At 44.5% G+C, this 13,928-nt stretch overlaps 1 protein-coding gene across 1 annotated transcript in view; it reads right to left on the minus strand.

Moving 5' to 3' along the window:
- The window catches only part of MYO1E (myosin IE), a 101,450-nt gene extending 88,593 nt beyond the window's left edge, over window positions 1–12,857 (minus strand). The window contains exon 1 of the mRNA XM_067305453.1: window positions 12,799–12,857. Coding sequence (XP_067161554.1) covers window positions 12,799–12,801 — 3 coding nt within the window. The 5' untranslated portion in view covers window positions 12,802–12,857. The remainder of the gene's footprint in view (window positions 1–12,798) is intronic.
- Between the last annotated feature and the right edge of the window lie 1,071 nt (window positions 12,858–13,928).

Raw genomic sequence — 13,928 nt, forward strand, 5'->3', positions numbered from 1 at the left:
AGAGGATGCCTAACTTGTTCAATTTTAAATGTATTTTATGCTGAGGACAGATCAATGTACTGAAAGAGGCACAAGTGACAAGCTACCTAATGGATTCATGCACAAAAATGCATCAGCCCATGTCATTAAGATATTATCTGAACCAAAAAAAAAGCCTCATTTCAGTAGGTGAGCACTCAAGGTGTGTCAGACTAAATAGCTGCTCGTAATTCATTAATTGTGGTGACAACATGCTTCTCTCCATTACATTCAAACCACTACTTTCAGAACAGACTCATCAGAACATCATTAATGACTAAGGCTTATGAAATATCAGCCTATGCAACTCAGGAGTACAGGCTGTACTGTCAATATAGCCTAAATATACTTGCTTCAGCACTTGTCTTTTTTCCACATAATTAAGTCTGTTTTCAGAATAAACACTCTAAGATTCCTGCCCACAAAGACTTTCGGAATTGGAAAAAAGTTGTTTGATACCTCTATAAACTGATCCTGTCATCAAAACAGGGTTCATTTAGAGAGCTGTATTGTGGTCTGCTGATCCAGGAGGGAGTTCTGGGGTTCCTACCCCAAGACATTCCTTTCTTACCCAGAAGTGGAAGTAATTAGTCCTCTTGAGAATGCATCCATAACAGCTTGATTTCAGGCAGGCAGCCTGACATTTTATACAACTGAATTTTAGTTAGTCTAAGCAGAGACTGCAATGCTTATTAAGACGAGGAGGTCAAGCTCAGGACTCCAAAAGTAAAGATCAAAATCTGCTCTCAAAGAAATAATTGGAATTTTTACAACTAAGTTATGTGGGAGCAGGTAAAACAGTGAGTGACATCAGCAGGAAGTAGGGAGTATGTGTCTCTATGATTACAATGCTTTATTCTGAATGATCCTGTATTTGCTTCTTTTTAAATACAGCTTTCTTTATTATTACCTAAGAAATCCAGCTTCGGATTTGGGCCCCCTCCCAAAATCTGTACCAGGGTAACACACAGTAACGTGAGCCCATCCAAGTACATGTCTCAAGAAAAAGAGAGAAAGGAACAAGTGGAGAGGTGCAACTGAACTGTACGTTTGCTTTATTTTCTTCTTCCACTATCAACAACCAAAGGCTGAATGTTCACTTTGCTAGAAGTACTTCGATGCTTTCACTAATTCCAGTTCTACTCATTTAATGTAACTAAAATATAAGGCTTTTAATGCACAGATCAATGCATTCACTGCTGTAGAACAAAGACTTGTAACATATAATGATACAAGATTTTAGTATTGTAAAGATGCAAAAACATTTATCTTGCTCCATTTTACTAGCTCCATTAGTGCTACTTGACTGCTTAGCACCACCATAACTCCATGTAGAAGACTGCATCACATGCAGCTACAAAGAAAACATGCCTGATGTGACCCTGTCAAGAATAACTCATGGTTCCAGGAAGGCTAGATTTTCCAGAAACACTGTATCACCTCTTTTCAATGGACAGGGGTATTCATTTTGTCTAGAATGATACCAAATATGGGAATAAGTAGCCAGTGTTGTTCTGTTTCCTCTCATGTGTTACTAGAGTGAATCAAAGATAAAAATACAAAGTAAGCTACAGGAAGAAACCACTGCTGGTCATGAACTTATTCTGCATATTGAGATCAGGTCTCCATGGACTGGGTGTGCCAGTATTTCAGGCATTAAGAGCTCTGGAACTAGAATTCCTATTTACCATTAGAAAAACTTTAAAGGGTAGCATTCATGGGAGCAGCTTTAAGACTTCTGAAGAAGTCAGCTGGGTAACTGACATTTAAGTTCAGTATTTCTTTTAATATTAAGTCTGTCTGTTAATGGAACCATACTATCTACATGAAGTCATTAGCCTATTCTCTACTTCTTTATGGTACTTGAAGTTTAACCACTTTGTAGCCTCAGAAAAGGTTCATGCACTTTATTAAGTTAACATATATTCCTGAGATGGATGTCAAGGCCAATGAGAACTACAGTAAGTTCTGTAAAGAATACATACTCTGAGGATAGCTTGAAACTAGAATAGTTTCATCTCCTTCATTATTGGATGTACTTCTATTTACCACAAGCAGAACCACATCAGTTGTATCAACTGTTTATTAACTGCAGAGCATCATACAAGCTGATCTAACTGCTATTTAAAGCAAGTATCAAATTGTGCAAATTATTTTCTTCACTACATTGAATCCACTCCTCTACTGCTTTGTAGGTGCAAATTATTATGCAGTGCTATAAGACAACAGTGACAGCTGTAGACAAATATCTAAAAGCTGTTGAAGAACCCAGACTAATGTTTTAATTACTGGAAGCAGTTGTTCAGACTTCAGGAAACCCAACATTCATCCCGAGGTCCACGCATTGGATACTCTTGCACTATCAGGTGTTCTTGCACTGCTCAGGCACTCCAGTAATTTCCCTTGCTCTGCTCCAGACACATCCCCAGCCTCTCCCATCTGAAAATCGTGTCTGAACTCTGTGGTTACAACCCAACACAGAGACAGAAAGCAAGTGTAACGTGGCCAAAAAACAAAAGCAGTGAACCTCTCCTACAATGAAGTCATTTTCCCTCCCCTGATACAGCTCTGGTTTAAGTGGAACTCAAGTGTTTGTTTATTAAAGGCCAAATGCTGAATCAGATCTCCATGGGAGTACAGGAGGTCACATCACAATCTCCATTTGCCACAGAATAACACTGGATTTCTCTTCCTCCTCCTAAATGTGTGAAGCCTAATTCCACCTTCAAAAAAAAAAAAGAAAACCCCACCACAAATGGCACAGTCTGTACAAGTGACTGCAACTCCAACCGTTATGAGCAGAGAATATTTGCTGATGCTCCATTCCTATGGACCAGGATCAACAACAGAACTAATGTGGGAGTTGGGTCCTTACAGCACTCAGAAGTTGCCACTGAGGAGACTCTGCCTTCCACAGAGCAAAACAGCAGCCATGGCCACGAACCCACTGAGTCCCCATCACCTCACTGGAAGGGGAAACGATCCTCCTCATGCAAGCACTGTTGACTAGGAGGGGAAGAGACGCTTTGCCAAGCCAACAGCCATTGCAGAGCAGGTGAAGGGCTCACTGCATGGAGACAGTTCAGGCTCAGCTTGGACCCAATTCATGTGTTTTTAGAGCTTTGGCCATAAGCGCCTCAGCAGCTTTAAGTAGCCGCTCTGTAGATACTACTAGGCCCATGCTTCCCCTTGCCCACCACCAATGAGCTGCAAAAGAGTCACCTTATGCCAGTCTATTCAAGTCTTGCGGGTTACACATACCACAGCCAGGATACCTTCAGAAACTGAGAACATATCTTAATTGCCTTGCCCTGAGAAAGTTATTTTGCTTTTCCAGTGCAAAGATCAGAATGTTTTTTGTAGGAGTCTTCAGTTTGCTGAATCTAGCAATTATTGACCAATATAGTAGCTTCCAGGGTATATTTAAAGTTGGGGGGAAAGCACTGAAAAAGGCTTTGGAGTCTGCCAGCAAAACAATACCAAGCCCTGGAAACATGATTGAGCGTAAGGCACAATTTTAAGTGGAAAGAAGTAAGCTGAAGTAATTCTGGACTTAGTGGGACTAAGTCTGCATTTTAATTTGTAAAGTCTTTTTGTACATTAAAAGAATTTAGGGTTCAGGAACAAGAAGTTTACTTGAGAACAGTTTCAGCAGGATATTAAATGGTATGTGGAATAGAAGCTATATGTAATAAAAATCACACTGTAATATATCAGAATAGTTTCACAGTATCCAGAATTTTAATTCTGACTGTGGTAGGAATGATGTCAGAAGTTTCACAGAAGTACTGTGTGTGGTCCATAACTTGCTTCCATAAAATTAAACTATAGCATCAAGAATCAACATACGAGTTACAGAACTAAATATGATACAAGGGTCTAAATCCAATGGTGGAATCCACTAATTAGTTTCTCCTGTAGATGAACTAGTCCTATATCACTAGAGCTTTCAAAAACTTCAGCTCTCCTGACTTATATTCCATAGGATTTTGTAAATACCAATACCAAGACATATGGAGGAAATACATGCATAGTTCGTTTCCCTTGGCTTTATCAGAAAAAGATACTGTGAAACTATTTCACAATTCAGACCAGGAATATGCACTTCAGATTACTGTGAAATGTCCTTTAAGATTAGGTCTATGAAAGACTACTCCTTCAATATGGCTCTTCAAGATTGCTTTCACTTAGCAAACAGAATTGCTTTCACGTGGCAAATAGAGCCTTTTCCAGCTCACATCCCCAAAACATCTGCAGTTAAGGTGGTCAAAAACTGTAAGTGATCAAAAGGTGTTCAGTACATGCCAGAAGAATCACAAGAGCTCAAAGCCCAACAACAGAATGCTAACTCTAAACATTTACAATACTTAGGTAAATCTTTGGCTTTTTTTTAAAACCTAAACTCCCCAAAGCGGTAGTAACTTCATACCAAAACAACTATTAGAGTGCATAGGAGTTGTAATCCAGGAGTAAAAGTGCTGGCAGCATTTGTTACAAGAAATTCAAATAAACTTTGTACTAGCTTTGTACGTCTTTACAAAGCTGGCAATAATATAGGGTTAAGGAAGTACTGCAAAAGCCAGTTTGGAAGCACAGAGGCATTGTACAGACTTGTACCCTTCCAGGCAGAAGAACAAAACAAGAGCGGACAAATTCATGACTACCGCTTGGCATTGCAAGTGCATTACTGATAAAGTAGTCCTAATTTCCATCTTTCTGTACTCCTGCTATTAGTAAGATACAACTGAAAGCACAGGAAGACATAAGTCACTGCAAAAATAACAGCAAGCACGGGTGAACTGCCTAGAATTTAAAGCCTCACAAATGTAGTGGAATGTCCACCTGCAAACAGCAGATTGCCCCAGGTGCAGGATCAAACATCTGGCAGCAGGGAACGGCACAATAAGACACAAGCATGACAGATTTGAAGTCCCAAGTGTTAACAACACTTGCCAGAATGGAGATGCCATGTTTTGGCAATGACATCAGGCTGTGTTGTTCAGACTTGAATGTGGCTTCGATACTTAAATTAGACATGGATGACAGCAGGGAACTGGTTAGAGACTCAGGCTCAGCTGACGAAGGTGATTCAGTGAGTGGTTCTGAGCTGGCAAAGAGAAACTCCTTCACACTTCCTGCACAGACACAAGTGCAGCGAGTCACTACGAGACTGCCGCTCCTGTTTGAAGGATGCCAAAAAAACCCCTCTCATTTAGAGGTCAGATTGCTGAACAAAGCATCAAAATAGCTTCTAGAAGCACATGCTTTCACTTAAACCATTCATGTTCAGTTTTTTTTAATAAGGAAGTAGGCTAAAGTAGTATCTATTGCTGTTGCACCCCAGCAGCCTGCTTTGGCATTGCTCCGCGAGAGCCTTCCCTTCTGGCAGGTGACAGGAGAGCAGAGCAGTGGCACGCTCACAGCCCCTGCTGCACTGCCAGAACAGCATGGACCATGAACCAGGGGCAAGATCCGGAACTTCTGGCCACTCTAAGTTCACATTTAGCAGTTGAATGTAATTTTAATATTTATTTTAATAGGTAGTTTCTTAGACTTGTATAGATCCTCTTAAATATGTTTTCCAACAAGCATCTCTGAGGGCATCCTGACTCATGTTCTTCTGATTACCAATATTTGTTTCCTTGTGAGCTCTCCCATTGGCTTCCTGTTTAAAAAAACCATGCATACACACACAAAAAACTTTCAAGTTTTAAGTGAAGAGTTTTAGAAATATAATTGACAGTTTATGCACCTAATTCCCCAGTGCTTTTAAAAACAATTACATTTGTGTCTTCAGTGAGGCTATCCTTGTCTACCCCACTTGCTAGGCTGTTTAGATTAAATAATCTTGAGCTTAGACATACTTTCTGTTGCACATTAAGGAATCAGTAACTCCAAGGCTAACTACTCATTTGTATGAGGCATATTTAATAAAAATAAGCAGATTAAACACCTGTAAGGTTCAGTGCGTGGAAGTACTTTACACCAAGAAACCTCTCCCTTACCATGGGAAGGATTCAGCGAAGGGCAGTGAGCAGATGCCCCGCGGCAGAGCTGGCCTCCAAGGGCAGCAGCAGCAGCATTGCTGAGGGGCCGGGGTGGGGACAGCGAGGAAGGCAGTAGGTGGGGGAGGAAGGCTGGGAGGTGAGGATGAGTCAGGAGCATGCGATAGCCGCACTTCCTGGGCACGGCAGCGACAACAGGGCGTCTCAGGGATGGGCGGGCAGGGAGCACACAAGGGCCAACTAAAATGCAAGCGCAGCCCTGGCAGCCTGGCTCTCCCAGGAGCGCAGTGGGACAACAGGAACCCCCACCACCAGGCCAGGTAAACGGCTGAACAACGTGTGGGAAGGAACAAGGCAGCTCTTGATTCTGATCCCAAGACAGGGAGGAAGAATTCTTTTCTTTGCCTTCTGTCATTTGTGTATCTGATATTTATTATTAATACTTTTATTCCCATGTATTAGAAATAATAGAAGCCAAATAACATAACAGCTATCGAACATGGTCCTTTGGATACAGCAGTCTCAAATGAACAAGCAGCCCATACACCTGTAATACCTGTCCATACCCAAGTAGTAAGAGACACTTCCACAGGGGTAATTTAATGGTGGTCGCTGGCTAGCGACCAGCATTATCCAGAAGAGCCCCTTGGCGTACAGTAGGAGGGTGGGGAAATGACTGAACTCCAGCAGAGAAGAAAATGTAACAGAACCTTAATAGGATTTTTCGCAGAAGGTTTAGTCTCACATGCTAATGTAAGCCCTTGTTGCACATATCCAAAATAAGATTTTAACTGGATAGTCCAGTGGCCTAGAGTGGCTTCATTTGGAAGGTTAACAACAGAGGAAGCCAGCATTTTCTTGCCAAAGCCTATGCCTGGTGATTCCTGTGTTTGCAGAGGACTGGACTGTTTTCCACATGCTTACTTCTGTAAGATAAATGTACACACACTCTTCCCAGTTCTGAGACTTGCTTCTTTGATTTTCTCCCAGAACAAGAACCATTTGAATTAGGTGCAAAAATCCCCTCCTAACATAGCTCTTAATGCTTTCCAGTTCCAGCACTCCATCGAGCACTAGAACCCAGGTCCTAGAAAAGCAGACCGAGGTCAGTTGTTACAGCAGTGCTTTAGGAAACTTGACAGAGAAGCAGACTGATTTGTCACTTATAAGCCATATACCATGGCAGCAACCAGAACCAAAGCGTAAGCAAAATATGACAACAGATAGGCTGACACAGTAAGGCAGATCCCAGGCTAGGCTGGCCCAGGACTACAATGCTTTATGTCGGAAAACTCCATGTTTAACACAGTAAGTCCACTCCTAGGGTTACCCAAGGTCCTTGACAAAGGAAAGATGACTTCCCACCTTTTTGCTCCATTCACCACCAGATGTAGCAATTGAAACCAATTAAATTTATGATATAAAGGATTATTTTGTAGTTCTGAAGATATTTGTGATCTCTATCTATACATTTAGTGGCACATGCATACTGTATTATATGGTAAATCTAAACATGCAGGCAATTCCTGGTTCTTTATGTTGAAGTTGGGAGTAGAGAAATAAAAATTTACTCTTTGCTATCACTTCATTAGAGCAGTGTGCGACCTTTCAGATCACTGTCACCTTTATACTCTAATTCCTAGAAGCAGGGAAGAGATCAAACTGATTTCTGAAGGAAAATATTTAAAATGATTACAAAAAGCTGAGAATTAGCACTCCTCTAAAGAGATGAGCACCTTCTAACTGTTTCAAGTAGGGAAAAAAAAAAATACCCTTCACATTACAGCGAGACTATTACTAAAATTACTACAGAGAACTTTCCAGGGAGCAGATTATTTTCGCTTGACAACCTGTCACTGGCTAGCAGTCACTACAGCTCTAAAAAGCTTGCTTTAACTTCCATCCCTCCCCCGTACGTACCAATGCTTTAAGACTAGGCAGCAAGACTGGGGCAAGTTATCCCTGACTTCAAGTCAGGAAAGTGGCTGTGAAGAGTTTAGTTACAAACTACTAATGGCATTATTACCCCAATTCCTTCACCACAAGCTAGATAAGTAGAGGGAAAAAAAAAAGCAACTCTGGAAGACGAAAACTTAGGGGGAAAATGCTGCCGATGTACATACGTACAAAGTTACACGCTCAGTTTTTAATCGCCTGCAAAAGCTGCATGTAGGCAACACTGCCTACATTAGTCTTGGTGGAAAAGTGCTTTAATATGCAATATATTCATTAACTGTTCTAAAAATCCAGGCTAGAAAGACACAGAGACAGCCATGCACACAGTGTAAACTTGAAAACAAAACACACCAAGTATGAATCATTAGTTTTGCTATTGAACATGCTACTGCATTTTACTTTATTTCATGTATCAGCCAGATATGAACAACATACAGCTGGAAGATTTTTCCATGAATGCACCTCTAGCCATAATGCAAAGCACATGCTGTTATCCTCTCTGCTATTCCACACTTGGCAGAGAGCAGGGCTATAGCTAATGCTACTGTCTGCACCACCAGACAGAAACACACCCTTCCAATACAGAAGCATAGTGTCCTGCCTGTGAATTTCTTACAGGAAAGAGACTTAGGACAGTGCTATAAAGTCCCAGTTCGCATTGTACATTGGGGATTTTAGGGCAAAATCCTAAAGCCTAGCAAGTACTTTAAGGCTAACCAACCTCAGGCTAACCAACCTGTTTTTTCATTTCTAGACTTTCACAGGCACTACATGCAATCAAGACATGCTCAGCATCTTGCTGGATTGGGCTATAAGTATTTGACCCCTACTGATATTAAGCAGCATAGAACTGCTAGAAAAAGTGTTCCTTTTCAAACTCCACCAGTTTGCCTTCCCTCTTTGTTAAAGAGGGGATAAAAGAGCAGGAAGCCACCAAATAAATACACCAGATGAAATGCACGTACTGACTGCAGCACTACAGCAAAACACTTAGCATTGAAACATTGGCTAAAGGCAATATATGAACACATGGTTTTGTTTGATATAACTGAACTTTATGACCTTGGCTTGTTGGGTGACTTGTAAGTTACTCCAGATATCGCTGATCCTGTTTTCTGCTGAAGCTCTCCCTTCTCACTCTTCCCAACCACAAACTGACAACAGGTAACACAGTAGAACAGAGATTACGCAAAAGCAGGCAAAACTGATCACTGATGAATTGTGGGGTTGTTTTCTTAAATATGGTAGCAGTTTATGCCTTAGTAGCAGTAACAGTACAATGTTTGCTCATTGACATCAAATATTTTATCCTGATGAACCAGGGAGCCAAAGCCAGCTGACAGCACTCAGGGGAACCATCTTTTATTGAAGGCTATTGAACTACTGTAAGTACAAGGTTCAAGACTGAATCTTTATCACATTACAAAAATAAAAACTCTTTTCATATTAATAATATGACTCAGATTCTCTACCCAATGCCAAACAGGATAGGCTACAGAAGGCTTCCCAATGCAACTCGGCAAAGACATAGTGGCTCTGTGAAGGCCAGATGAAAGTCATTTCAAACTGACACTATAAACCCAGACGCCACAAAGTTCACCTGATCTTGTGCTTGATTCCATGCAAGTTTCAGTTCAGTGTTGCTGGAAGGTTTCCTGAGCATTAAGGATCCAGTCCTTTACTGAATTGGCACTATTTTGTGCTTTCATAATGTAAATTTTTGAAGACTTACAAGTTGCAGCTAAGCTGTTAAGAGGATCTAGTTTGTTTTGAATTAAAATGGCTAGTTAACAAAATGCGTGCATTTGGATAGATCTGTGAGAGCAGACCACAGAGTGCTCAGGTGAGCAACACAAGGTTTTTGCAGGACTGGGGCTGGGATGACGTCTCTCCCTCGGTGAGCTAGGCATTTGTTTCCTTTAGGTAGATAAGGACAAAAACCAAGAGATGTACCCTGCAGCATTTTCAAGAAATAGCCTAGCAAGAGAAGCTGGCCTGGGCAAGAAGCCCCCACAATAAACACCACCATGCTGCAGGGACACAGCATCTCACTGGAAGCAGGTGCTCTCCCCACACAGGTCCTTCCTTGGAAGCATTCAGCCAGCAAGCATCAAGACAAGTGACCTGAACACTCAAATCTCAGTTTATGGAATCTTTTATAAGTTGTCAAGTGTTTCTTACAACTCAGCTTTAATGTACTTTGGCCCCACTGACTGTTGCTTGCTCCCACCTCATACAGCCACATAACAGCTCACCCATTCCATGTCTGCAAAGCTCTTCCTGAAACCACACCGTTAACCGGATACAGATATTGACCTGGATTAAAAATAAACCGGCAAAAGAGTGCTTACCTATTGCTCGATTGCATACGGCTGCACAGCCTCCCCAGCAGCCCTAGGGAGGAAGACACTGTGGCACAGGGGCTAGAGAAGGAGGCACATTTAAGCTAGTGTCACCTTCAAGTGCTCTGCTCTACCAGCCCACCACCTGCCTGCCGGGTATTAAACAAGGCTGCAGGCAGCAGCAACTCAGCCCGCTGCCCTGGGGCCTCGCAGCACCGGAGAGGGTCCCTGCAAAGCCACAGCGTCCATGCAGGCTTCACGCAGGGAACACAGAGCACCCTAAACATTCTGCTTATAAACATTCTGCATAAATAAGGGAACTGGTAAAAGTTTTTACACAGCACATGAAGAATGAGAGTAAAGTTTCAGGACATTAACGCTATGATTCATGTTCTTAAGCAGCCATTGTAAATACAGGTAATCCTGCCAGCTCTAAGTTGTAAAATACTACCTTGTAATGATTATCAAACAATGGTTTAGCCAGCAAATTTCTTAGAAAAAGGTTTTTTCGTTTGTTTGTTTTAAACAGCAATCTTTCCTGGTTGCGATCATCATTCTAATTTGCTTAAGGGTAATCTTAAAAATTCAGTTCACATCACCTTGAAACATCACATAATTATTTTGCTCAAGAATACTAAAGCACTTAATTAAATTATTCAGTTAAATATTATATAATAATCAGTTTTAAAATGCCAAGATCCTGATTTTGAGTAGATATCCTTTTTTTTTTTTTCTTTACAAGAATTTCCTCAGGAAAATACTTTTGTCTTTAGATGATAAGAAAAGTTCAAAAAGGAGTTTTTTTCCCTGTCATTTTCTACATAAGTCACTGGAAATCTTATCTCTTAGCTGTATAATGTAAGAATTTGTCTCCTTTACTGAAGGCAAGGGATTTGGCCCCAGGCCCCATAAGCACGCTGTGAAGCAGCAGGCACTGCATGTCATACAGCATAAACCAATTGCTGTATGCCCCACCACTGCTGGGACCGAGTGCACGAAGCACGAACAATCACAACACCTCCAACACAACACAAATAGCGACTACTGAGCAGCAACAGCATTCTTGCTTCAAACAGATGAATTTATGATATCCGCCAGACAGCGACGCACAGCCTTTGCCAGACAGTCTGCCATGCCACGAGTATCTCTGACACAGCAAACCCCAGGAGCAAAGGTTACAGTTAAAGGCTGATTTGAGCCACCTGGTTCAATAATCAACTCACAGGGATCACATGCACCACCTTATCCACAGCTCCTTACCCCAACAGCACTGGGAGAGCTGGGGGTATTCACTACCCCCATCTGTGGTAGAAGTTTTAGTCTCCTGTCCCCTAAAATGCTTTAGTTTAAAGGTCTGTGATCACCATAGGAGCAGCTTGGCACAACCCTGCTGGTCCCAGGAGGTCAGAGCACATGAGCTAGCGGGAGAGGAGCATCCTTTAAACTATATTGCATGTGAGGGGACCAACTTAAAACTCCACCTAAAGTCAATAAATGGGAGCTCTGAGTATGCACAGACGAGGTCAGTCAGTCTTCAAGTAAGGTTCAGCTTCAGTGGGAACGATGCAAAAAGCTTTTGTGTACCTGAGCTCTCAGCTCTGAGACGCAACTTCAGAACCAAGCTTTTGAATAAGCTGCTCAACTAAAGGCTGCAGATGCTAGCCCACTTCATTATTATACAGCGTTTTTCACTACTTACCCTAAACTCTTGTGTAACGTTAAAATAGTCAGGCTTGCAACAGGCAGTTGAAATCATTATTTGAAGCACTTTAGCATGAAAGTTATTAATCATCAGCAGCTAATTAATAAAAATTAGCCAGTTTCACCTGCTAGACCTCATTTTTCCCCACGGCCAACCTACCCGTGATGTGCGAGCGACGCTGCAGCCCCTCGTCGCGCTGCCCCGGCGGCGCAGGCGCGGCCCCGCGGCCGCCAGGCTCCGGCCCCGCGCCGAGCCCGGCCGGATCAGCACCGGCACCGGCGCGGGCCCCGACGGCAGCGGCCCAAAGCATCAGCCCCCGAGGCGAGAGGCACCGCCTGGTTAACAGCGCCGTGGCGTTGCCCTCCGGGACGCAAACGTGCAAAACACCTTTCGGTCTCCACACGGAGGCGGCGGCGCAGGAGTGAACTTCGCATCTGCAAAGCGCGGCGGGACCGCGCGCGGCGACGCGGGACCGGCCCGTCCCAACGCCGAAAACGCGTCGGAGCCGATCGCCAGGCGCCGGCAGCGCCGCTCCCCCACGCGCGACCGTGGGCGCCCGCCCCGCGCCGGACCCGCCCGGGGAGGAGGCGCGCTCCCCCGCGCCCCGCCGGCTCCCGCACGGCTCCGCCTCGCTCCGCCGGCGCCGGGTCCCCAACAAGAGTCGGAAAGAAAAAAAAAACCAACACCCTAACCCCCCCCCCCCCCAAAAAAAAACTTTAAAAAAAAGGCAGCCCAGCAGCACTGCCCCCGCCGCCCCGGCCCGCGCCGCGCCTACCATGGCGGCTCCGCGCCGCGCCGCTCCGCTGCCCGCGGCTCCGCTCAGACTCGCCGGCGCCCCGGCACGGACGGACAGACGGACGGAGCGACCCGCCCTCCCGCGCGCGCAGCTCCCCGGCGGGGCGGCGCTGCGCGGCGCGGGGAGGGGCGGCGCGGGGCGGGGCCGGCGCGGGCGGGGAGGGGCGGGAGCGCCGGGTGGGAGGGGGCCGGGGCGGGGGCCGGCGGCTACCCCGTGCCGGCCGCGCGGGCGATGTGTCCATAAATGGAGAACTCGCACGCCGCAGCCAATCGCCGCGCGCCGCCGGGACGTCACTCCTGAGGGAATCCCGGCGCCGGCGGCGCGCGGGGCGCCTGGGGGCCGCCGCCCGCGGCAGCGCCGCTCACCTGCCCCGCGGGGAGCGCGGGGCTGCGGCACCTCTTCGCCAGAACACCGGCACCCAGCAAGGCTGCTGGCGCCTCGCGTAGTCACAGCTCTTCTCTCGCCCCATGCAAAAACACCCACGGGACGGAAATACTTTTAAGCCCACGCTAGAAAGTACAACCTATCTTCATACCACGTACACACGAGTACCCCCAGCCGGGAAGACTCAAGTGTTTGCCTGGCGGTTGGCGTGCAGCCTACTTTGCTCACATCATTTCAACAGAATTCAAGCAATGAATTCCAGGGGCTGTGTTTTCTAAGGCGCCAACTAAGCAAACCCATTTACAGTCCAGGGCCATAGTCCTGCTAATGAACCTTTCTGCTCAAGTTTGAAGTCCTGGCGTTGACTTCAACGGATTTCTAACCACCACTTCTAAGCGAGAATATAAATTAAATGGTAATAACGAAACCATCTTACAACCAGTCCCCTAGTCATATGTTAATATTGCTTCAGAACCACTTGGAAAAGCACTACTTATTAGTGCCATTTCTTTGTTAGTCACTCTAAGTACTGTTTTTCAGTTAATCACTGATTAAAAAGAAGGGTAGTTACTGGAAAAAAACAGGGAGTAGTTTATACAGAATATACTCACTCAGGCAATTTTTATTTATAAGCAAAAGACTCACTTCCAAAATAACTTAGCAATTAGCAATAGGCAGATTCCTTTCTGCCGGGTGGTCGAGGCAGAGCAGGCCAGTGCTGGGCC

The sequence above is a fragment of the Apteryx mantelli genome, chromosome 15 (genome assembly GCF_036417845.1).
Source record: "Apteryx mantelli isolate bAptMan1 chromosome 15, bAptMan1.hap1, whole genome shotgun sequence".
Classification (NCBI taxonomy): Eukaryota; Metazoa; Chordata; class Aves; order Apterygiformes; family Apterygidae; genus Apteryx; species Apteryx mantelli.